General features: G+C 40.6%; 2 protein-coding genes and 1 non-coding gene across 13 annotated transcripts in view; 2 read left to right on the forward strand and 1 right to left on the reverse strand.

Moving 5' to 3' along the window:
• Positions 1-5,356: 5,356 nt before the first annotated feature.
• On the reverse strand, positions 5,357-5,430 carry trnai-aau (transfer RNA isoleucine (anticodon AAU)). Its single transcript has one exon. It is a non-coding gene; the product is annotated as a tRNA-Ile (tRNA).
• Positions 5,431-12,719: 7,289 nt separating this feature from the next.
• On the forward strand, positions 12,720-16,728 carry uchl1 (ubiquitin carboxyl-terminal esterase L1 (ubiquitin thiolesterase)). 3 transcript variants are annotated; one of them, XM_060915846.1, is made up of 9 exons: positions 12,720-12,843; positions 12,953-12,983; positions 13,302-13,430; positions 13,536-13,671; positions 14,028-14,113; positions 14,490-14,537; positions 14,651-14,720; positions 16,050-16,108; positions 16,194-16,728. In XM_060915846.1, the coding sequence occupies exons 2-9, from the start codon at positions 12,981-12,983 to the stop codon at positions 16,275-16,277; spliced, it is 615 nt and encodes a 204-aa protein (XP_060771829.1). In that variant the 5' UTR covers positions 12,720-12,843; positions 12,953-12,980; the 3' UTR covers positions 16,278-16,728. The 3 variants fall into 3 exon arrangements, with proteins under 3 accessions (XP_060771829.1, XP_060771827.1, XP_060771828.1); XM_060915844.1 differs by having other exon boundaries at positions 12,953-12,964; XM_060915845.1 differs by having other exon boundaries at positions 12,953-12,964; positions 14,031-14,113.
• Positions 16,729-18,226: 1,498 nt separating this feature from the next.
• Positions 18,227-24,647, forward strand: part of limch1a (LIM and calponin homology domains 1a) — a 169,631-nt gene continuing 163,210 nt past the window's right edge. For 4 of the 9 annotated variants that reach the window (XM_060916536.1, XM_060916539.1, XM_060916537.1 and 1 more), the window contains exon 1: positions 18,228-18,626. In XM_060916536.1, coding sequence (XP_060772519.1) covers positions 18,522-18,626 — 105 coding nt within the window. In that variant the 5' untranslated portion in view covers positions 18,228-18,521. Of the gene's footprint in view, positions 18,627-24,647 lie in introns of all 9 variants that reach the window. The other 5 variants (XM_060916541.1, XM_060916540.1, XM_060916533.1 and 2 more) reach the window with 4 other exon arrangements.

Raw genomic sequence — 24,647 nt, forward strand, 5'->3', positions numbered from 1 at the left:
CACGCTAGGAGGGCCTGCGACATCACAGAAGCTAGTTGCGACATTCTTGTGTTGAGGTCTGCTAGCATCTGCTGATGTTCTCCCAGAAGGCGTTCCTGGGCGTTAAGCGCAGTTTGTTTCGCTTCCTCTGCTCCATCCATAATGGCAACGTATCCTGTCAGAATGCAGGCACTTACGAATGTATGTGCAGAAGAAGCAAACTGTAGACAAATCCAAATTGAGAGACAGAAGTCATGGTTGGTAGCAAGTGAGGGAAAGATAAAGGGCGAAAACGTGAGAGTAAGCAAAGGTCAGAAATAAAGAGGCAGTCAGAATAAAGACGGCTTGGTATTAACTGAATGAGCAGAACAATACTTCACACTGAAGTGTGCGAGGCTTAAATGGGGAGAGTGGTGATTAGGGAAATGAGTGTCAGCTGAGATCGGTAAGTCAGGAGACAGAGGGTGCTGAGACTTGTGGATTGTAGTTCGAGGTGTCCATATTTGTAGTCAAAGTGTTCTCAGCCGATTTACTGACACCAAAGTCATGTCTCAAATTTGTTAGGTTAGTTTATTACATGCCTTTGGTTAAATACTGGATTCTAGTTACTTAAAGGTTAATTATGGCATTCTGCTGTCTGTCATTTCTGAACAGCAGACCGTAGGATGTAACAGTGTTTTTTGTTTGTTTGTTTGTTTGTTTTAGTCGAAGCAATAAAATCATTTTTAAATCAGATATTTTTGTGTCAAAATATTGATGATGATGATGATGATGATAGGTTCAATTTATATAGTGCCTTTCTAAAAACCCAAGGTCGCTTTACAATTATCTCATCTCATCTCATTATCTCTAGCCGCTTTATCCTTCTACAGGGTCGCAGGCAAGCTGGAGCCTATCCCAGCTGACTACGGGCGAAAGGCGGGGTACACCCTGGACAAGTCGCCAGGTCATCACAGGGCCGACACATAGACACAGACAACCATTCACACTCACATTCACACCTACCGTCAATTTAGAGTCACCAGTTAACCTAACCTGCATGTCTTTGGACTGTGGGGGAAACCGGAGCACCCGGAGGAAACCCACGCGGACACGGGGAGAACATGCAAACTCCACACAGAAAGGCCCTCGCCAGCCCCGGGGCTCGAATCCAGGACCTTCTTGCTGTGAGGCGACAGTGCTAACCACTACACCACCGTGCCGCCACTTTACAATTATAGACAGAAAAAAAAAGTCCACCAAATAGGGGTCAGGACGTCATTCCAGTGGTGTAGCAGCCACAGTCCCACCAAAAGGCGCAGGAAAACAAGTCCCACACTGCCAGCACAGCCACTGTGACGCCGCCAGCAACATCGTTCGAACACCACGCCATGGATCCACAAAGCGAGCACAGAAGCACTGCCATGCAGAGTGCTGGTGTGTCCCAAACCGCCTGCACAGCCGCCGTGACGCCACCGAGCAACATCGCTCGGAACATCACGCCAAGCACTAAAGCACAGAGCGCTGGACAACCACGATGTTAATATGAGCAACGAGGTCACTGAAGTCCATAGCTGGGAGCACAGGCATCACCCACGGCGAACCAAGGCCTGGAGGGAACCGACGCCCAAAACTGGGTCCGGAGCTACACTACAACCACATTGTGTGTGTGTGTGTGTATATATATATATATATATATATATATATATATATATATATATATATATATACACACAGAGTCTACCTGTAATGTGCAGTTTTTCCAAGCCTCTCAATAAGGCAATTTTTCTATACTTTTTCACGGTAGATAATGCAAATAGCCCTTTGTATTTAATCCTTCATTTGTCTAATTTTTATTTCAGTTTTATTTGTTATCTGTTTGACATTGTCTTGCTACTGTAACACGTGAATTTCCCCGCTGTGGGATGAATAAAGTGAATCTAATCTAACCGGCGGACAAAACACTCAAACATCAAACTACACAAACACAGAAAAAAAAGTAAAAATAAAATAAAGCTCCGGTGAGAAGCGGCAGCCAGAATGCGCACAATGTACTCTCAACCGGAAACAGAAATGGGAAAAAAAACAACCCATGAGCCGATAGCTCAAGCTTTTTTGATTATTGATTACTTTAGCAAGTAGCTGTAATAAGATGGATAATGTACAGACAGCCAGTCATTATTACAGTCCTGCATCACCCTGTCAGGGTTTATTTCAAAGACTACATGACACTGTATATCCCTCATGCAGCAACCAACAAACATTCTATTCATTTTATAATGATAGGAAACAAGAGGGACATTTAATAGAAAAAGACCAAATATTTTATATTAATCTATGAATCATTTCAGCTTAAATGATCAACTAGGAGAAAAAAATGAAATACATTCATGTACATACCGCATATTCCTGCACAAGATTTTGTGGACCTTCGCTCAAGGAGATACAGAGTCCCTTCATGACATGCTCTCGTCCAGCATCTACGTCATGACACTGATAAGAAATGTTCTTGATTGGTATCTTAATTCAGCCCCTGTGTTTTAATTTAAAGTCAACCACTGGTGTAAACTGTATCCAAAAGCCTTTTCCATCTTGAGTTTCACAACCTCTCTGCTGTTCCTCTTCTTTACATGTAAGAGTAGAGTTTTCTGCATGGCCCCCAGACTCTCCTCAGTTCCTGCTGATGGGTAGGCCAGGTAAAAATTCACCTCAGCTCTCTATACTTTTTTGACACCAAAGGCTACACTGCACCTTTCTGTTTTAAAGAGTTGCCTCTGAGCAGCCCAGTTTTCTCAGTTGTGTGCGGTAGTTAGATAGTTTATATTTTAAACTGGTCTCCCATCCACCACAATTTGCATCAGACCCCTTCTCAGTTAAATATGGCTGCCGCTTGATAAGACACTTGGCCACCTGTTCCATCACCTTATCACTGTGAGGTTTATGATCATTTAGCACAAAAGTCTTTTCACACACGTTCTAAGAACTTTTAATCTTTATTATAAATACCTACTGATAATGTTTAAAGATGTTTGATGGATTTTTTTAATGGAGGTTGCTGAGATTCCGATCACATACGAGCAGTTGTATCTCACCACTCTACCATCTTGAAACCACCATGTTTGATGAAGCCCGTATGTTAGTCATTGGGTGGCTATTTTCATCACACTGAAAAGGATGACACTTTGCAAAATTCATTGACGCCAAGACAAAACCGGAAAAATAATCCCAAACCCATAACACATAATAAGACTCTGGTGCACTTACCAGATAATAATGATGTTTATTTTTGATACTTTTGGCCTTTCCTGTCACCCCTTTTGCTATGGATGAGTCAGTGTTGATCTCTTGGTCAACTTTTATTCCACAGTCAACACTCCTGTATGACTGGTCATGTTTGACTGCATGATAAACTTTACAGTGCTCTGCAGCAGAGATTTTGTCATCTTTAGGTGATGAAGCTTCATGGAAAAATGATAAAAGTGAAGAGGTACCTGTGCTTTAACTGTTGCCTTTGTGTTTATCTATGCTAGCATGTCGCTCAATCGCTATAACTTATAGTCATCCAAAAGCTTGGATCTACTTGACACAGTTTCTGTACACCCCTTACAACTACCTTCCACCTAATGCTGTAACATAGGTACATCAAGATAAACATTAAAGCTCCAAGCTGCAATTCAGATATAACCAAAATCGTCCACTGCATGACCAAAATTCAAAATACATGGACATCTGGTATGACTTTCACATTAACTGATAAGCCTTTAAATAGTATCACTAAACAACAATTACATGTTTGGCAATGTATGTCGGAGTAATGCAGATCTATATTCTGAATTATGTATGTATCTAAATGCATCACAAAGATTCAGATTTAGGGCTTTAGCAGTAGTAAAAAAGAAAATGAACGACAGCACTTACTGTACCAGTATAAAGCCTTTGAGTGTGTATACAGTGCAAAGAGGATGATGGACCAACTTCTTTTGGCTGCTCCCTTTAGGGGTCACCCCAATGGATCCTGATCCACATATTTCATTTGGCACAGGTTTTTACACCGCATACCCTTCCTGACACAACCCTCCCCAGTCTATCCAGGCTTGGGACCAGCGCTAAGTATGCACTGGCTTGTGCAACCCCAGTGGCTGGGTATTTTATCTAATCTGCATGTCTTTGAACTGTGGGAGGAAACCTGAGCATCCAGATTAAACCCTTGCAGATGTGGAGGGGAACATGCAAACTTCATGCAGCAAGGCCCCTGTCAACTCTGAGGTTCGGACCTGGAACCTTCCTGCTGCGAGGCAATGCACCATCCATAGAAAGAAAATATTTAGAATCAGTCAGGTGAACTCAGTGCATAGCCTCAATTAATTAAGACCACAAATAAATCTAAGAAATGTACGAAGCAAAGCTGCAACAGACATAACTTATAGTATTTTCTGTAATATGGTACAATGTTGAACACAGTGGTAAACTGAAAATCATTTTAAATTCAGATTGAATTTAAAATGATTTTCAGTTTACCACTGTGTTCAACATTGTGTGGAGTTTGCATTGACCATTGCTTCGTTTATTTGAATGCTCATCGATTTATGGACTTTTTTTCAGTGTGCGTATGAGGAGAGAGGGAATAAGGCAACTGACACAATAGCATAACTGACACTCATGCAAACACTCCACCGTACTAAAGATCTTATAAGATTTTGCAGGAAAGCCATGGCCTAAAGTTTACAGAAGGGGCTTTAGGACCAAAAGATCACCAGTTTGATTCTCTGGACCAGCAGGAATAGCTGATGTGCCCTTGAGCAAGGCACCTAACCCCCAACTGCTCCCCAGGCATCCCCAGTGATGCATTGTGCATCACTTTGGATAAGAGCATCTGCTAAATGCCTGTAATGTAATGTAATGTAATGTAATGTAATGTAATGTAATGTAATGTAACCCACCTCAAACCAGTCACACTGTCCACACAGCTTCAATGTATTGGTACTATATGGAAAACGATTATTAATTGGCCTCTTAACCATCAGTTGGCCTGTGTGGAAACGATAATATCATGCATATTTTGACCACTTTATGAAGCTAATGGTGTATTGTTAGGAAATGGAAAAGAGGCCTGCAGAGACACAGGCATTACTGTCTGACAGCTTGTGATAGCTGAGAGGACTTGACTCAGATGGTAGAAAACTCGCCCGACAGAGACATGCAGGAGGTAGTACAATTAATGGCTGAAGTTCCAGCACAGGTATTTTCAGATGACCAGTAAATAAAACTGGCTGCCTTTGTTTTTCTTTCGTAATATCCTATAAAACAACCAATCCAGTCCTCTGGCTTGTCATGAAATACTATTTACATGCAGATGCCATACTATGGTTGGAAAAAAAAAAAAAAAAAAGATGTCAATTGGCCCGTACGGGGATCGAACCCGCGACCTTGGCGTTATTAGCACCACGCTCTAACCAACTGAGCTAACCGGCCACGTGTATATTTGAACGCCTGCAGGAAAGTAATAAGATTTTATCTTTATTCGTGGTGCGTGTTCCTTAGTTCTAGATATAATTAATTATATAAATTACTTACCAGTATAGAATTCCCTAAAATATATTTGATAAAAGTAATTTTTGTACTTCTATTCAGAAATATAGGCTACAGATTAAAAGTTAATCTCAGATACGAAGCACCAATACTCTGTGGTTGTTTACAATAAAATATGGTATATATTTTTTTTATTTTTCGAAGAACTCTAATTAAAACGGTAAATTTGATGGCAAACACGAATTATTTTATCAGTCAGAAACAGTTTGTTGACAACCATGTGTCCAGTAGATGTCGCTGTCGTGTATTTTTTCGAAATTATAATACACAGGACCAAATTACTCAATTCTGATTGGTCAATCAAGGAGGGCTTTTTTTCCGTAACACGGGGCTGTATTTCTGAAATGCTATTGGCCAGTTCGTTGCTTGGTTACTTGGTTAAATTTCTAACGATGAATGATATTTGTAATTCCTTTTAGATCAAGCACAGAGTTTTCTTGCATTTAGCAAATCAGCGTTTGTAAAGAAGTTCCAATAAAATTTTATAAACCACTTTTAAAATCCTCGTGTCGTGTCGCCGTGTCATGATGAAAGACGCTTTAGAAACTGATTCAAACGTGCAAGATAGTCTCGCGCCCTGATTGGTTCAGAAAACGTGAATGACAAATGTTGTGAACTTGAATGGCTTCCGAAGTATGAATTTGGCCCTGTATATTATAAACAAGTAATCGTATGGATTTTCAAACCTTCGAAATCACTCGTGAAATTAATCCTTAATTTTACTCGGCCCCATACGAATACCTACAGTGGTGCTTGAAAGTTTGTGAACCCTTTAGAATTTTCTACATTTCTGCATAAATATGACCAAAAACAGCATCAGAGGCTACGTTCACACTGCAGGCTGAAGTGACTCAAATCCGATCTTTTCGCCCATATGTGACCTGTATCCGATCTTTTCTTGACAATATGAACGACACAGATCCGATTTTTTCAAATCCGACCCAGGCCGTTTGGATATGTGGTCCTAATTCCGATTCCTATCCGCTCTTTTCATATGCGACTTCAGTCTGAACCGCCAGGTCGCATTCATCCGACTTACACGTCATCAACAAGCCACAAACATCACTATTCTGCGCTGAAGTAGGCGGCGGGTCTCTCAAAAAAAGTTACAACAATATGGCGCATAATCACGGGCGCAGATAGAGGGGGGGACGGGTGGGATTTGTCCCACCCAGATTTAAATTCACTTCGTTCGGTCCCCCCCCACTTTGCATAAGGCAAACCTCACGGAAAAATCAAAAGACTAATTACCATTTGGTTTATTGAGGTGCACAGCAGTGTATACATAGTTGCAACAATTCACATAAAACAAAGACTGATATTCGGTTGGTTGAGCTGCGCAGACTGCACAGGTTGCGAGCTCGAGCTTGGTTGCTATAGTAACCCACAACAAGTTTGACAGGCATATCGGGGTTGGGGTTGGTTTGCTGGCAGCTTTGTCCCCCCCCAGTTTTTTGTCCCCCCCAGTTCAAAAAACGTATCTGCGCCCCTGCGCATGACATCAATGCGAGGGACGCTTCGGGCTGTGAAGGTTCTGAATCTTCTCAATGGAAGGACGCAGAGGTTAGGGAGCTGATTTCCATTTGGGGGGATACAGCTATTCAAGCTAGATTGGATGAGTCATACCGCAACCGGGCGGTTTTACTTCCGTAAACACTGGCCATGCTCACTGCGTGTGACGTCATCGTATCCTGCAATGCGCATGCGGAAGACTTTTAGGTCGCTTTTCGTTCATACTGAGGATCACATACAAGTCGCATATATTTGTTAATGTGAACGACCTCACAAAAAAATCGGAATTGAGCATTAAGCCTTGCAGTGTGAACGTAACGAGATTTTCACACAAGTCCTAAAAGTAGATAAAGAGAACCCAGTTAAACAAATGAGACAAAAATATTATACTTGGTCATTTATTTATCGAGGAAAATGATCCAATATTATATATCTGTGAGTGGCAAAAGTATGTGAACCTCTAGGATTAGCAGTTAATTTGAAGGTGAAATTAGAGCCAGGTGTTTTCAATCAATGGGATGACAATCAGATGTGAGTGGGCACCCTGTTTTATTTAAAGAACAGGGATCTATCAAAGTCTGATCTTTACAACACGTTTGTGGAAGTGTATCATGGCACGAACAAAGGAGGAATTTTTCTGAGGACCTCAGAAAAAGCATTGTTGATGCTCATCAGGCGGGAAAAGTTTACAAAACCATCTCTAAAGAGTTTGGACTCAATCAATCCACAGTCAGACAGATTGTGTACAAATGGAGGAAATTCAAGACCGTTGTTACCCTCCCGGGGAGTGGTCGACCAACAAAGATCACTCCAAGAGCAAGGCATGTAATAGTCGGCAAGGTCACAAAGGACCACAGGGTAACTTCTAAGCAAGTGAAGGCCTCTCTCACATTGGCTAATGTTAATGTTCATGAGTCCACCATCAGGGCCCTGTACTACGAAGCGGGTTTTCTGGCTTACCAGGGTAACTTCGAGAGTAACTTGATCACGTGCAGCGTAACTTCCCGATTAACCCATACTACGAAAGTTGGCTATGTTCAAACCGAGGTATGCTGCCATGGCAACTTACGCTGCATCTCAAACCTGCTCGTCTCAGGTTATGTTCTTGGTTAACCCGAGGTTTCCGATTAACCACACCCTTTTTAAACACCACCTCTCCACCGACATTTCCTCTAGAGACAATGCCAGCGTACCTGGATGACCCGTGCGATATCGGAGCGCAGATTAGAGATGGGATTTATGGCTCTTTGATGGGATCCGCATCTTTGTTATCCGTTCTTTGAAAAGAGCCGTTCAAAAGACTGGCTCGTTTGGCTCTTTTTAAATATTTATTCAGTTTTAAGAAGACAGCGTCTAAAGAAGCCAGATCCCTCTGCTTAGACAGTGACATCAATATTTCTGGACATACCTTTTATATAAAGCAACCTAGACTTACATTATTGTAACCCCTAAACGCTCATAAATAACCATTAAAAAACAATGAGGGCTTCAATGAATGTCCATGCAGAACGGCTTTTCTGTAAAAAAAAAAAACCACTCAAGAACATAGTTACCAAGAACGCAAGAATATTTTATAAAAAACACTTGCTTTACAAAAATATTTAAGTCTGAGATACAAAATAGATACAACTACAATAAATGTAACACAACTAGTTATCACACAAGAACATTTTAATAGAAAAAAACAAACTTTCTATATTAAAAATATTGAAATTGTAACAAAAATAGATACAACTAAACAGTCAGATAAATAGATAAAGTTATAACAAGAACACAAGATTATTTTAATAGGAAAAAACAAACTATTAATGCAAAAAATATTATTATTAGAAAAATAGATACAACTAGACAAACAGATAAATAAATAAAATACACAAAAATAGAACAAACAAAATGACGATAGAATAAATTAAATGAACGTCCGTGCAAAGTAGTTTTCCCACAATATTATCATTAATATCACACAACATTATAAACTATATACAAAACAATTTGAACTATTAGGCAAACAGATAAAACTTGAATAAATAAAAGGCAAATGAATGCTTGCTTGCACGCGCACACACCCCATTATGAATGATGTTTTTATATTTCATTTTCACCTGTTGCTAGGTGCGTTTGGCACTGCTGTTGCCTCTGAAATGTTCACAGGACATACACCAACTTAGTCAAAGGGACTGAACAGTCAGTCATCCTAATTCATGTGACTCTGTGCACATATCAGCTTAAGTAGGCTACTCCATGAATTTACCAAATTTTATTCAGGATTTTTCGGACATTAAACAAGCTATATATGACTGGGGCCACGTCGAAGGACCATTTTCTGTGACTTGTGATTGATCATGAAGCTTTCTCTCATCCAGAACAGAAGTATAGGATGAGAGAAAGCTTCATCCTCCTTATTGGCAGCCGCGGTGTTAGATTTTGCTCTTAATGTTGTTTTGAACTCCTCGTAGCTTTGCATTATGACAGCGCATTCTTCCTCCGTGAAGTACGGCGACCGTGCCATTGTGAACAGTGGTGATTTGCGCTGATAACCTCTCCTTTAACGTGAACGCGCATTAACCCTGATTAGGTTAAACCAGGTTCAACAAATCAACTTCATAACTGGCGTCGTAGTACCGTTTAACCCCAAACAAGATAACCAGGTTTTGTCAACCCCGGTTTAGCGGGGGAACCCTGGGTTACTTCTGGGTAGGTTAACCTCCGTTCGTAGTACAGGGCCCAGGAGAACACTGAACAACAATGGTGTGCATGGCAGGGCTGCAAGGAGAAAGCCACTGCTCTCCAAAAAGAACATTGCTGCTCATCTGCAGTTTGCTAAAGATCACGTGGACAAGCCAGAAGGCTATTGGAAAAACGTTTTGTGGATGGATGAGACCAAAATAGAACTTTTTGGTTTCAATGAGAAGCGTTATGTTTGGAGAAAGGAAAACACTGCATTCCAGCATAAGAACCTTATCCCATCTGTGAAACATGGTGGTGGTAGTATCATGGTTCAAGCCTGTTTTGCTGAATCTGGGCCAGAACGGCTTGCCATCATTGATGGAACAATGAATTCTGAATTATACCAGCGAATTCTAAAGGAAAATGTCACGGCATCTGTCCATGAACCAAATCTCAAAAGAAGGTGGGTCATGCAGCAAGACAACGACCCTAAGCACACAAGTCATTCTACCAAAGAATGGTTAAAGAAGAATAAAGTTAATGTTTTGGAATGGCCAAGTCAAAGTCCTGACCTTAATCCAATCGAAATGTTGTGGAAGGACCTGAAGCGAGCAGTTCATGTGAGGAAACCCACCAACATCCCAGAGTTGAAGCTGTTCTGTATGGAGGAACGGGCTAAAATTCCTCCAAGCCGGTGTGCAGGACTGATCAACAGTTACTGCAAACGTTTAGTTGCAGTTATTGCTGCACAAGGGGGTCACACCAGATACTGAAAGCAAAGGTTCACATACTTTTGCCACTCACAGATATGTAACATTGGATCATTTTCCTCAATAAATAAATGACTAAGTATAATATTTTTGTCTCATTTGTTTAACTGGGTTCTCTTTATCTACGTTTAGGACTTGTGTGAAAATCTGATGATGTTTTAGGTCATATTTATGCAGAAATATAGAAATTTCTAAAGGGTTCACAAACTTTCAAGCACCACTGTATACTCACAGATGCCTGCACATCCTTCTGTGAATGAGATCAGAGTATCAATTCCTGACAAGCCCAGTTTATGTATCGAGTCTATAATAATTTATACAAAAACACATTTTTAAGTCTTAAATCAACTTTCTTGTTTAAATATTTGAACATTTGACTTCTTAGTTTAATGTGATGTGAGTTAGCTGCTCAGAAGGAATACTTTTTGCCATATTTAAATGAACTTGCATGAAACTCACTGACTTACTTGCTATTAATACTCGTATTACAAAGGGCAAAACTGTGTCAGAAATGTTTCTCCAGAGATGTTTTGCAGTCTTGTGATCTTTTATGCACTGATGTGCATCACTGGAGTATTTTACTGTGCATTTTGTAAATCACACAAGCTATAATCAGTGCCTACAGCCAGCGTTATTGTCATGGTCTCTTTAATTAACAGTATTCTTTCACAAGGCCTAATTTAATATTCAAGCCTGACATTCACAGCAGTTACAACAAATTTAAATACACATAGACTTTTTGGAGAAGGTTAAACCCACAGAATGATCTCATCTCATTATCTCTAGCCGCTTTATCCTTCTACAGGGTCGCAGGCAAGCTGGAGCCTATCCCAGCTGACTATGGGCGAAAGGCGGGGTACACCCTGGACAAGTCGTCAGGTCATCACAGGGCTGACACATAGACACAGACAACCATTCACACTCACATTCACACCTATGGTCAATTTAGAGTCACCAGTTAACCTAACCTGCATGTCTTTGGACTGTGGGGGAAACCGGAGCACCCGGAGGAAACCCACGCGGACACGGGGAGAACATGCAAACTCCACACAGAAAGGCCCTCGCCGGCCCCGGGGCCCGAACCTTCTTGCTGTGAGGCGACAGCGCTAACCACTACACCACCGTGCCGCCCCCACAGAATGATACGAGGTTAAATATTGATTAGATATACGGTTGTTTTACAATCAGGGTACAAAGTTTGTGTCACAGGGGTCCAAAATTCAAATTGATTCAAACTGGTTCTTGTAGCAGTTTTCAAGTGAAGGACAAGTTAAAGAACAGATTTCAGGTAATTTTTTGACATGTGTGTATGGTAGTTTTGTGTAATCTGCTATAAGATGGGAGAAACTTTTTTTTTTTTTGACAATTCAGAATCCACTACTTCCATAGTGCTTTTAAATATAAGGCTGTAAGCTTTGTGTTAGTTGTCTCTAATATTTATGTCCCAATATCTTGACCACATTTTAGGATGAAAATAATCATTTTAGATATGTTATTTTATATTGAAAAATTAGCTGTCTCGGAGAGGACATTTTTTTGACACTAATTTGATCAAAATAGTCTGAAAACTTCCTGGCATTCAACATTAAAACTTAACTATGTTTCCAATGATATGGAACCAAATATTTGTTTTATGGTCTAAAGAATGATTTAAGTGCATCCCTGTGGTCAAAAAAGCACTTTTTCTAAATGACACGAGTAATTTTGCTAAATATGACACATATTGCCATACATTCACCAAAAATAACGTTATCACCAAATTGTTTTTTGCATGGTAAATAGAGCTATCACAGGGCTACAATAAACAACCAAGTTTATTTAGTCAAGCCTTTTGATATTAAAGATAATAAGTGTTAAATGTGATTTTTAGCTTGTGTACCCTGATTGTAAAACAACCCTACAGTATATGAAGTGATTCAGTCGCTTCTGGATGTTACTGGCAGTTTCTAGAATCATCTGACCCGCGGACTGTTCTATTTTCACTCCGAGTAGGGTGTTTTTTTGTTCTTTTCCCCCCAGATATTTATTTACACGAATTGAAATAAAGTAATATAGTGCTAAACCGTGTTTAAATAAGGCTTGACGGGTTGAAACACGTAAAAAAAACCCAACAATTGAAATAAACGCATTTGGAAGCGCACACCCCTCAGTCTGGAGAAAATGGAATGTGACCGGCCGTTTATCAGGCGCGTGCACGGTTTATGTTTTAAATATCCGGACTGTTAGGTTGGGTACATTAGCCTGTTAGCTTGCTGAAGAGAAAAAAAAAAAGACAAAGGAGAGGAAAAAATAAAATAAAAATTCAGCCATGACCATGGAGTGGAAACCAATGGAAATAAACCCTGAGGTTTGTGAATGGTGGTGGTGGTTTTATTTATTTATTTATACAGCGGCTATGACGTTCACTTTCTTTAGAGAAATTGCTCACATATATTTGTGTATTTTTGTTGTTTCAGATGCTGAACAAGGTGAGACTGCTGAATCATGGTCAGAGCTTTTCTTTTTTTCTCTCTATATGACGCGAAAACTACTGTTCCTCTGAATGGGCGTAGGCTCGGGTTTTAGCCACCTGCTCGGTTACAAAACAGTAAAACTGACAGGTTGTTTTGAATTAAAGCTTCATTTCTGATCAATTTCACAAGATTGGGTTTTATTGGCTATAGCCTTATTGATGCTGAGCTTCAGATTGTAAGATATGAAGGTCTGTTAATTGTCAGTACATCATGGCCTGATGATGCAGTGATGTCTGTGATCCAATGATGCTGAGTTCCTGGTGTGTGTGTGTGTGTGTGTGTGTGTGTGTAGGTGCTGAGTAAGCTGGGTGTGAAGCCAGACTGGCGCTTTGTGGATGTGCTGGGTTTGGAGGATGATGCCATAACTGGAGTGCCCACGCCCTGCTGTGCCCTGATGCTTCTCTTCCCGTTGACACAACAGGTCTCTAAGTGTGGTGGTTTTGTCACCTTTTTTTTTTTTTTTAAATACATGTTGCATTGTGTTCCTGAATTTTTTTTTTTTTTAAATAATTAAATGTCTCTTCAGCATGAAGAGTTTCGCTCCAAGCAGTCAGTTGACCCGTGCAAGGATGTCTACTTTCTGAGCCAGACGGTGGTGAACTCCTGTGGGACTGTCGGATTACTGCATGCCGTGGCCAACAATCAGGACAAGCTCAGTTTTGGTCAGGAATTTCTTTTCACAATTCATTGCACTTCTGATTATCTCAAAATTGGGTAACCGCTGCATTTCATTAGATGCTTGGTTCAGATTTAGTCAGGCTTGTCTTATTGTCCAGGCCAATCTAGGATGGTCTACATTGTATTCTAAGCCCTTAATTCTGATTTAATAACCAGTCAGACACAGGTTTGTGAAAATGGTGCATTCTGGGTGGCACCGTTTGGGTTTTTTTTGCTTTCGTAATATGGCTGCAGTATCACTTTGCAATTTCATGCACTTCTGGCAGGAGGAAGTCACTGGGGGGGGGGCGGTTATTTTTTAAATATATAAAGCCTTTGTTAAACATTATTTCTTCCTTAGAAGGTGCTTCTACCTTGAAGAAATTTCTAGATGAAACAGCAGGACTGTCTCCTGATGAACGAGCCAAACAGCTGGAGCAAAATAAGGTACTTCTGCAGTACAAGTAAAAAATGAAATTTGACACCAGAAGGTTGGTTAAGTGCGTTTCTTTTCATCTTTGATTAGAAAGTCTCTCCACCCTGCCTGTTCTCTGCAGTTTGTGGGTCTAACAGTAGGTGGTGCTTGAATAACACACAAGCACTGAGATGCTTAGTTCTTTTTTTTTTTTTGCTTGATTCCCCCCCCCCCCCCCCAAAAAAAATCATTATGCAGGTGTATCTTTTTTTTAAATTAAAATACAGCTTTTTTTTTTTTTAACTTTTGTCTTAGTTTTTTTGTTTGTTTAATAGGTAAGGCCTAAGGACCTTTTATTGCTATATCTTTGAGAACGAGAGCTTGAATAACCCTGTTCTACTTTTGCAGGCGATCCAGGCAGCTCATGATGATGTTGCTGCTGAGGGACAGTGTCGTGTAAGAAATGCATACACACAATAAGAAATATTCTTACTTAACTGTTTTTTTTTTGTTGTTTTTTTTTAAATGCTGAAAAATATATATATATTTTTTTAACCCTTTGGATACAGCCAGAAGCTGACAAAGTGAATTTCCACTTCATCACCTTTGTCAACGTAAACGGTCAAGTTCATGAACTTGGTAGGTCATCACTTGCATTGCACGGTGATCTCACAGTTGGAGAGCATGCTTGATGTTACTGTTCCATATAATTAGGCATTGCAGATGCTCGCTGGCCGTGCTATGAAAATTGTGTATGCAGACGCTCAAAGTTTCCAACTCTGTCACTTGCTTAACTCTTAGTATTCACAATAGAAAATATTCATTTTAAAAAGTCTTTGCTTTCCAAAGAAATTTTTCATGAAGATCTGTTCAGTACTTTGGGAGTAACAGCAGGTTGAAGCTGGTACAACGGTACACTCTGCCCTTGTGATGTCAGGAAACCGCTGCTGCTTTTTGAGTCGCAGGAAAGCAGTCCGGTTCTCTTCTGACTGGATTTTTTTTTTTTATTTAAATATATAAATAGGGACGTTCTTTTGCTGTTGTATTCATCAAATTTCCATCAGCTAGGTTTTTATATGATTCACAGACTCTGAAATGAATTTTTCATAGCTTTACCTACTCTTCCCCCCCCCCCCCCCCCCCAAAAAAAAAAAAAACTAATTCACCTAAATGACCATTTTAGAATATAACTAAGCTTAGTGGTCGGAATATTTTAAACCAGAAGCCAGGAATTGGTGTCCAATTCAGTTAATTGAAATGGCTTTGGATGTGGCTTTTTTTTTTTTTTTTTGAGGTTAGCCTTAACCTGTAAATCAATTTTTTTTTTTTCATATAAATGAGTAGGCCTTACTTAGAAATGCAAAGGCCTACAGAACACACGGTTGTTTTTTTTTTTTTAAGTTGATTGACATTCAATGCTTATGTACATGTGTTCTTTGTGTTAAGATCAGCTTTATATTGCACAAATAAATCCATTTGGTAACTTTTGAAGTGTACCAATTTAACATTTTTACCTAATTAGCTTTTTTTTTAATAAGACTTTTCAGTATACAACCGTCTATATGCCTGCCAATTTCCATGTAAATATCAATTGTTTTTAAGATCATTTTATTAACGAGGTCCATTTTGGACCATGTTATCCCAATACATATTACAGCAACTTTCCAAAAATTAAGCCATTTCTTCAATCTCTGATTTGTAATCTCAAGAACAAACATCTTAATTCTGTAAAAAATGTTTGGCATTCAGTGATCAATTTCAAGCAATTTGGATTGAATTTTCACCTGATATGCCTAACTTTATTTTTACATAAAAAAAAAAAATGGCACAAAGGGCATGCATTTATTGGAAGCACAACAGGTCACTTGCTCAAGATGTTCAGTCCTATTTTGGTAACTAAGAAAGGGATACATGGACAAACACTTCATATAGCATATGTTGACCTTGCTTCTGGACACTGTGTTGCAGATGGCAGACTGAAGGGACCTGTGAACCATGGTGAAACAAATCCAAACAGCTTTGTCATGGTAGTGTCTTCTATTGAACTGGCACAATTTTTTATTTTGTGATTGGTATTATCAACTGAACAAGGGACTGTTTCTTCTTTGGTAGGATGCAGCAAAGGTGTGTCGTGGCTTTACAGAGCGAGAGAAGGGGGAAGTGAGATTCTCTGCTGTGGCACTCTGTAAGGCCTGAAGAAGAGTCCCCACAACAGACTGACCAAAAATATTCCCCCTCCCTTTCAGGCCAGAGCACATCGAGCCTGCACAGTTCACACAAGCTGCCAGTTTATGAATTTTGCACACTGTTCTCTTCTGTATATCTGCCTTTCTTCATAACTGCCAGGCTTCTGTTTTATTTGTAGTATTTACACAAGTTGCCTAATTGATACATGTTGTGATTTTTGGTTTAGTTCTAAGCCAGTTTTCAGCTCATGATCTTTGCCAGTTGGCTCAGATTTTGGATGTACATGTCACCAGGAAACTTGCGTAATCTGGTGTGGTGTGCTATGCTAATCTAGCTGTAAGTGGAGAATCAGTGACGGGGTTCAGTGATGTTCAGCTCAAATATTTTCCCTTATTGCTACTGGGGGGGATCCTCTTCTATTGTTGTGGCTACTGCTGATAAATAAATGCAATGAAAGTTTGCTGGGTGTGTATGTACTTTTTAAGGCAAGTGTGCATTTTTGCAGATTCTCAACCTAGGTGGCTATCCTGAAAGGGCAAGATCAAGATGTCCATAGAGTGGTTTTTAAAAAAAAAAAAAAATCAGCAGAACATCTGCTTTTACCCCACTATGGTCTTTATATAGCTGAATGTGTATGGTAAAGGAGTCTGTTTTTATAATGGGTTTACTTTCAAGGCAGTATAGTAGTACAGCACATAGTGCTGCTCCTTCGTGAGTCCTGCTCCATGTCAATCCTGAGCTCAGGTCCTGGTTTCCTCCCTTGGTGTCTCTAAATTGCCGGCATCCTGTGGCTCAGGATGAAGATGGATTTAAAAGGATAATTTGCTGTTGGAATGCCTTGCAAAACTAGATAGAAGTGCCTTAACAGGAATGCTCAAGGGCAGATCACTAAAATTGCAGTGGTGTTCAATAGAACTTTAGGATTTCAATCCTTGAACATCATGCTTATGAATTTGAAGTTAAAGGAGAGTTTCAGAGCCATTTGGTGCCTGCATGTGAAATGAATTGCAATTCTTTTAAGACTTTTTTTTTTCCTGCCCCCTACTTTCACATCACTGACTGACTGTAGGAATACCTGTGTGCTGCCTTTTAATAAAAAAAAAAAGATAAAACTAGGGACAGCTTTTTCAGCTGGGGATAAATGATTAATTTCCGGACCAGAAAAAGGTTAATACAGGACTATTGTGTGTGTGGCGTTTTTTTTTTTTTTTTTAAATTATCTTGAGCCATTATATGCACCATTACAATTGGCAGATGTGCAGCTTGTGAACAGGCAAGGCAGGCAGCTGCTTGGGGCCCCCTGAGAGTCAGGGCCTGAGGGCTTTTTTTAAATTATTATTATTGTTCTTTACCATTGTATTTTCACATTTAGAATTTAAAAAACTTTGGTTTCATGCATTTCTCGTTGGTGGCAGATTATTTATAACATATTGGTGATGAACACTGGTCAGAAGGGCCCCCTGGAAATTTTTGCTTGGGGCCACAGCAGACTCTAGAATCGCCTCTGACAATTAGACTGGGTTTATTCTATATTTTGTATCTATAAATACAAACAAATGCATCTTGAGCTCATTTGAGTCAAATGTGGAGTGTTCTGGGTGATCAGAATCTTTTTACTTGTATGACCCCTTTAGCTGGAGTATAAAACTAAACGCGCAAATATTCGAACACTGAGTTTAAATGCACTTTTAAAAAAAAACTACAATTGTAAAAGGTGATATTGCAGGAAAATTACGCAACTGATTGTGATCTGAGTTTATAAACCTTTAAAACGACGCAGCAGCGTTTTCTAACGCAAGGATCCATCCAGAAGCGCGCAAGAGGAGGGTCGAATCCCGAATCACTACGTAGGGTGTGAGAATAGTGGATAGGGAGCACTACGTAGTGCACGACATGTCCAGTGGAGATGCATTTGGTAGCAGGAGAGAGAAGAGAGAATCGGAGCGATAACGGAACTCCTCCATTGTTTTCGTGCGCATTCCTGTCCTCACAGCAGGGCGCTCAGGCTCCAGCCCTCACATTGGCTGAGCGCAGAGCTCAACTCCGTCTGGCTGCCTTGTATTTTTAGGTCGCAGGGTAGTGAGCAGTGCGCTGGGGGGGAAATTGCAGCACCATCGTCAGCATCCAGCTTCGGATTGGATGTAAGACGCAGCTGCGTGAGCGCAGAGGCAGTGCGGTGGGGATCCAGCTGTGGGGATCAGGACAGACAGACAGCTGTGGGGATCAGAACAGTACCGAGGACTGTGTGTGGAAATGGCCAGCGCTGCTGAAGAGGGTTCCAGTCCCGGGCCGGAGCACCACGAAGCCACCGAGTGCAGCTCAGGACCAGCTTTTCAGGAGGCGCAGAAATGGATAGAGGTTCGTCAGTTTTCCGGGTTTCCTTCAGGTTCATTTCTCTTGGGGAATTTTGCCATAAGCGCGCCGCTCTATCCGTTTTAGTGGCGTGAACGTTTATGGGCTATAAATATTCTCCCGTCACCTGTTGTGTGTGTGTGTGGTAGATGGCCTTCCATTGCCAGTGAGCGCGTGTGTCGGGTTACGGCGGCGGGCGACAGGCGCAAATAACGCGGCCGTCACGTGCCATGGAGTCGCGCGGAGCTCCTGCGGGAATTTTACGCGCGTGACGTGTTTAGTCAATAATAATAATAATGTATATACATATCATAAACATATTCATTGTTTGTAATATTTATCAACAATAACTTTAATATGGGGCGGCCCGGTGGTGTAGTTAGCGCTGTCGCCTCACAGCAAGAAGGTCCTGGGTTCGAGCCCCGTGGCCGGCGAGGGCCTTTCTGTGTGGAGTTTGCATGTTCTCCCCGTGTCCGCGTGGGTTTCCTCCGGGTGCTCCGGTTTCCCCCACAGTCCAAAGACATGCAGGTTAGGTTAACTGGTGACTCTAAATTGACCGTAGGTGTGAGTGTGAGTGTGAATGGTTGTCTGTGTCTATGTGTCAGCCCTGTGATGACCTGGTGACTTGTCCAGGGTGTACCCCGCCTTTCGCCCGTAGTCAGCTGGGATAGGCTCCAGCTTGCCTGCGACCCTGTAGAACAGGATAAAGCGGCTACAGATAATGAGATGAGATGAGATAATAATATTGGCTGGCTTTTTTTGGTGGTATATCAGTTATATTCCATTCAGCTACTCGTCTTCGAATTGTTCAATATCATGCTAGCTGAATGGAATATATCTGATATACCACTCAACGCCAGCCAATATTATTTAAATATTATACGTAAAAGCATTTTGTTCATCACTATCTTTAGCTAAGATAATTAGCCTGCTTAGCAAACAGGTTCTGTGTTTCTGATCTGCCTTTTGGTCAATTACCTGGATGGTTTACTTGCTGTACTGCTGAACACCTTACACATTTGCATGGATTTCACATGTATGGAAGCCCTTTGCTCCCACTTGTGAAATAAATTGTCATAGTAATGAGAACATATCTCATAATTATATGACTTAATTACTGTGTGAATAATGAGATACTATTATGAGATATTAAGTCATTATTATGAAAAACCTCATTACGGTGGCGGAGCAGGCTTTTATACACATGGCATGCTGGGCAGTATGTTATTTTACAGTAGGCAGAGGACACATGAGTCAAGTAGACACCAGTTAAAAAAGTGTGGCACCAGGTTCCTGATTCCTTGCAACCTAATATACTAGTCTATAAAATAGTAGTCAGCATGATGTAATAATGTATGGCAAGCTACTTAGCTTAGCTACTTAATGCCTTTTTCATAGTGTCAGTCAGAAGTTAAGCGTATTGTGAAGCGTATTAAGTTTAAACATAACTGCATGCCAAATGAAACCTTTTGTTTTGCTAAAGTCAATAAGGAGTAGGGTTTTTTCTTGCTTTTTCTGCTTGTTAAAGCTACTTAAGCTTTCGTAGCTATGATAAAAAAAAATTAATAGCTCAAACATGAAATTCGTGTGCCCTGGGCCTCTAATATTTCCGCCCCTGAAATGTAGAATAAAGACTCATAGAATTGCTACTTATGTGCCACTATCTACACAGATCACTAAATCATACAGACCTTCATAGTCGCAGTGCTGTGATGCATTATTAATCATAAACATACATTTAATTGCCAAGCGATTCGTGTTGTGATAACACACACAGTCAGAGTGCTGCAAATGTGTTACAGTTACTTCCTGTTCCCTCAGATGTATCAGTATGCTCTATGTATAGTTTCTGATTGAAAGTTTCTTTTTTTCATATCTCAAGGGTAGGATGTTCAAGCTGTAGGCCTCGGTATTAATACTCTGGATTATTTTCAGCTACATCTGAACTACATACTAAATAGTACACTATATGTAGCTCGCTGTCTATTTTACTACTGCAGTTCTATTTAGTATGGTAGCATGCATTCTTGAATGACGACATTCATTTTTTTCTGGTGACAATGATTCATGAGGAGGTCATTTTCTTTCTCTCTCTCTGTCTTTCATTCTGAACAACATGTCTGTCAGGCTGCTGAGCAGAAAGTAGAACAAATCAATTTCCATCCCAGTTTTTTTTGTCTCTCTGCCTGAAACCCTGACCCTAATTCTTTCGTTTGTTAGTATGCCTCCTATCACCTCTCTCTCTCTCTCTCTCTCTCTCTCTCTCTCTCTCACTCACTCACTCACTCACTCACTCACACACAAACAGACACAGCCAAGAGAAATCTGGTGCTTCTTTAGCTTTGCAGTAGAGCTACAGTGTTAATTTTGCTAACAAATAATGTAATTCTGTCACACAAACATTTGCTTCAAGGTTGGGTTTAGGATTGTACTTAACTTTCTTACAGGATCATTTGTAGTACTGGAAGATTGCTCAAGCTGGACTATTTCTTTTAAAAAATTCGAAAAGTTAATAAATAAGCCAAATGTTTTCCTTGATAGATTGGATAGATTGATGGATGGATATACTTTTGATCCCAAAGGAACTTTAGTTATCAAAAAAAAATCTATCTATCTATCTATCTATCTATCTATCTATCTATCTATCTATCTATCTATCTATCTACAGTGGTGCTTGAAAGTTTGTGAACCCTTTAGAATTGTCTATATTTCTGTATAAATATAACCAAAAACATCAGATTTTCACACAAGTCCTAAAAGTAGATAAAGAGAACCCAGTTAAACAAATGAGACAAAAATATTATACTTGGTCATTTATTTATTGAGGAAAATGATCCAATATTACATATCTGGGGCGGCACGGTGGTGTAGTGGTTAGCGCTGTCGCCTCACAGCAAGAAGGTCCTGGGTTCGAGCCCCGGGGCCGGCGAGGGCCTTTCTGTGTGGAGTTTGCATGTTCTCCCCGTGTCCGCGTGGGTTTCCTCCGGGTGCTCCGGTTTCCCCCACAGTCCAAAGACATGCAGGTTAGGTTAACTGGTGACTCTAAAATTGACCGTAGGTGTGAGTGTGAATGGTTGTCTGTGTCTATGTGTCAGCCCTGTGATGACCTGGCGACTTGTCCAGGGCGTACCCCGCCTTTCGCCCGTAGTCGGCTGGGATAGGCTCCAGCTTGCCTGCGACCCTGTAGAAGGATAAAGCGGCTAGAGATGATGAGATGAGATTACATATCTGTGAGTGGCAAAAGTATGTGAACCTCTCAGATTAGCAGCTAATTTGAAGGTGAAATTAGAGTCATTTAAAGAACAGGGATCTATCAAAGTCTGATCTTCACAACACATTTGTGGAAGTGTATCATGGTACGAACAAAGGAGATTTCTGAGGACCTCAGAAAAAGCATTGTTGATGCTCATCAGGCTGGAAAAGGTTACAAACCCATCTCTAAAGAGTTTGGACTCCACCAATCCACAGTCAGACTGTGCACAAATGGAGGAAATTCAAGACTGTTGTTACCCTCCCCAGGAGTGGTCGACCAACAAAGGTCACTCCAAGAGCAAGGCGTGCAATAGTCGGCGAGGTCACAAAGGACCCCAGGGTAACTTCTAAGCAACTGAAGGCCTCTCTCACATTGGCTAATGTTAATGTTCATGAGTCCACCATCAGGAGAACACTGAACAACAATGGTGTGCATAGCAGGGTTGCAAGGAGAAAGCCACTGCTCTCCAAAAAGAACATTGCTGCTTGTCTGCAGTTTGCTAAAAATCATGTGGACAAGCCAGAAGGCTCATTGGAAAAATGTTTTGTGGACGGATGAGACCAAAATAGAACTTTTTGGTTTAAATGAGAAGCGTTATGTTTGGAGAAAGGAAAACACTGTATTCCAGCATAAGAACCTTATCCCATCTGTGAAACATAGTGGTGGTAGTATCATGGCTTGGGCCTGTTTTTGCTGCATCTGGGCCAGGACGGCTTGCCATCATTGATGGAACAATGAATTCTGAATTATACCAGCGAATTCTAAAGGAAAATGTCAGGACATCTGTCCATGAACTGAATCTCAAGAGAAGGTGGGTCATGCAGCAAGAGAATGACCCTAAGCACACAAGTCATTCTACTAAAAAATGGTTAAAGAAGAATAAAGTTAATGTTTTGGAATGGCCAAGTCAAAGTCCTGATCTTAATCCAATCGAAATGTTGTGGAAGGACCTGAAGTGAGCAGTTCATGTGAGGAAACCCACCAACATCCCAGAGTTGAAGCTGTTCTGTACGGAGGAATGGGCTAAAATTCCTCCAAGCCGGTGTGCAGGACTGGTCAACAGTTACCGGAAACGTTTAGTTGCAGTTATTGCTGCACCAGGGGGTCACACCAGATACCGAAAGCAAAGGTTCACATACTTTTGCCACTCACAGATATGTAATATTGGATCATTTTCCTCAATAAATAAATGACTAAGTATAATATTTTTGTCTCATTTGTTTAACTGGGTTCTCTTTATCTACGTTTAGGACTTGTGTGAAAATCTGATGATGTTTTAGGTCATATTTATGCAGAAATATAGAAAATTCTAAAGGGTTCACAAACTTTCAAGCACCACTCTATCTATCTATCTATCTATCTATCTATCTATCTATCTATCTATCTATCTATCTATCTATCTATCGAGAGAGAGAGAGACAGACAGAGAGGCTGCTTCTGTGGAGGTATGTCGGTGGTAAATGCAGAAGCAGCTGTGATGGGAAGTGCTTCATAAATAGCCAGGCTGAAATAGCCCAGCACCCTGCTGCTTCCAAAGAGCTTTAACAGTGTTAGAATGAACACACACACACACACACACTTCCTCATAGCAGATAGAATGTAGCTTTTGGATCGACCTGTGAATATTTTTTGCGGTGGTTTCATCTCTGCAGGGATCATATGTTTCTTATCCAACACAGGAAGTGGAATTATGGGTAACCAAATCTGTATGATCTCAAGAGACCCTCACAGGTGTATGAGGAAGGGCTTGGGTGCGACATTGTCCAGATATCTTGACATGAAAATGCTCAGAGCAGCTGCCCTTGTCTGAAATAAACAGTCACAACTTATCATGTTTCAGCTCCTCTGCATCAGCTTATCATGTTACAGGAGCCCTGAGCTGCTTCTCCGTCAGCCTATCAGGTTTCAGTGTTTCTGACTTCTTCTTTATATAATTCATAGTGTTTGATAGCCAGAGAAGTCAGGTTAGAGATGAAGCATGGGATGAGGGGGATAATGTATGTCGGTCAAGGATCAGTCTGTTCTGTAGGGCTGTAATGCACGGTGTGTGTGTATGTTGAGAGAGAGAGAGAGAGAGAGAAGAAGAGCTGACACTGTATAGATCAGTGCAGATGCCGTAATCTTGCTAAGATATGACCTATAGCTTCTCTCTCTCTCTCTCTCTCTCTCTCTCTCACACACACACACACACACACACACAGATTAAAGGGCACAGCTGTTGCAATGGGAAATGCTCGAAAGAGGCAGCACAGTGCTGACATGGTGTTGCAGATCCATATGTTCTAGTTCTTCAGTCATCACCAGGAAAACATCCTTTAATGATACTAACGGCCGGTCACTCACTAGTCTAAAAGTTAGATCAGTTCACAGGCAACTGCAGTAAAAGTACAAATGAAAAGGAATATGCACAAGACAAGATGTCCCTTTTCTTATCTAAGTGGCTGAACGGTGGTCCAAGAATACGTCCATTTTTCAGTGTAATCCAATCTCTGTTTACTATGTCTAAAGTGTGCGTCATTACCCATACATGTCAACCTTTGGTCAATCAAACCTGTATAACCAACCTCCAAAATCCGTATTTCCCTTATAAAATCTGTATAAGATGCAAATTAAAATAATTTACCTAAAATTTGAATGATAATTAACAATGATATATCCCAGTTACTTTTTATTCAATATTAATAACAATAAACCTTCAGAATGAATACAAAGCTCCAATGTTTGACAAAAACACAAAGTGTTATCAGCGTAGTTACGAAGGAAATACTTCGTTG

This window comes from Neoarius graeffei, chromosome 3 (assembly GCF_027579695.1).
Source record: "Neoarius graeffei isolate fNeoGra1 chromosome 3, fNeoGra1.pri, whole genome shotgun sequence".
NCBI classification, from domain to species: Eukaryota; Metazoa; Chordata; class Actinopteri; order Siluriformes; family Ariidae; genus Neoarius; species Neoarius graeffei.

Excerpts from the sequence above, each read along its gene's own strand:
- uchl1 (XM_060915844.1), top strand. The coding sequence starts at position 12,805 with ATGACCATGGAGTGGAAACCAATGGAAATAAACCCTGAG. Across the intron at positions 14,538-14,650 it reads CTGCTGAGGGACAGTGTCGT|CCAGAAGCTGACAAAGTGAA; the intron begins GTAAGAAATGCA and ends CTTTGGATACAG. Across the intron at positions 14,721-16,049 it reads CGGTCAAGTTCATGAACTTG|ATGGCAGACTGAAGGGACCT; the intron begins GTAGGTCATCAC and ends ACTGTGTTGCAG.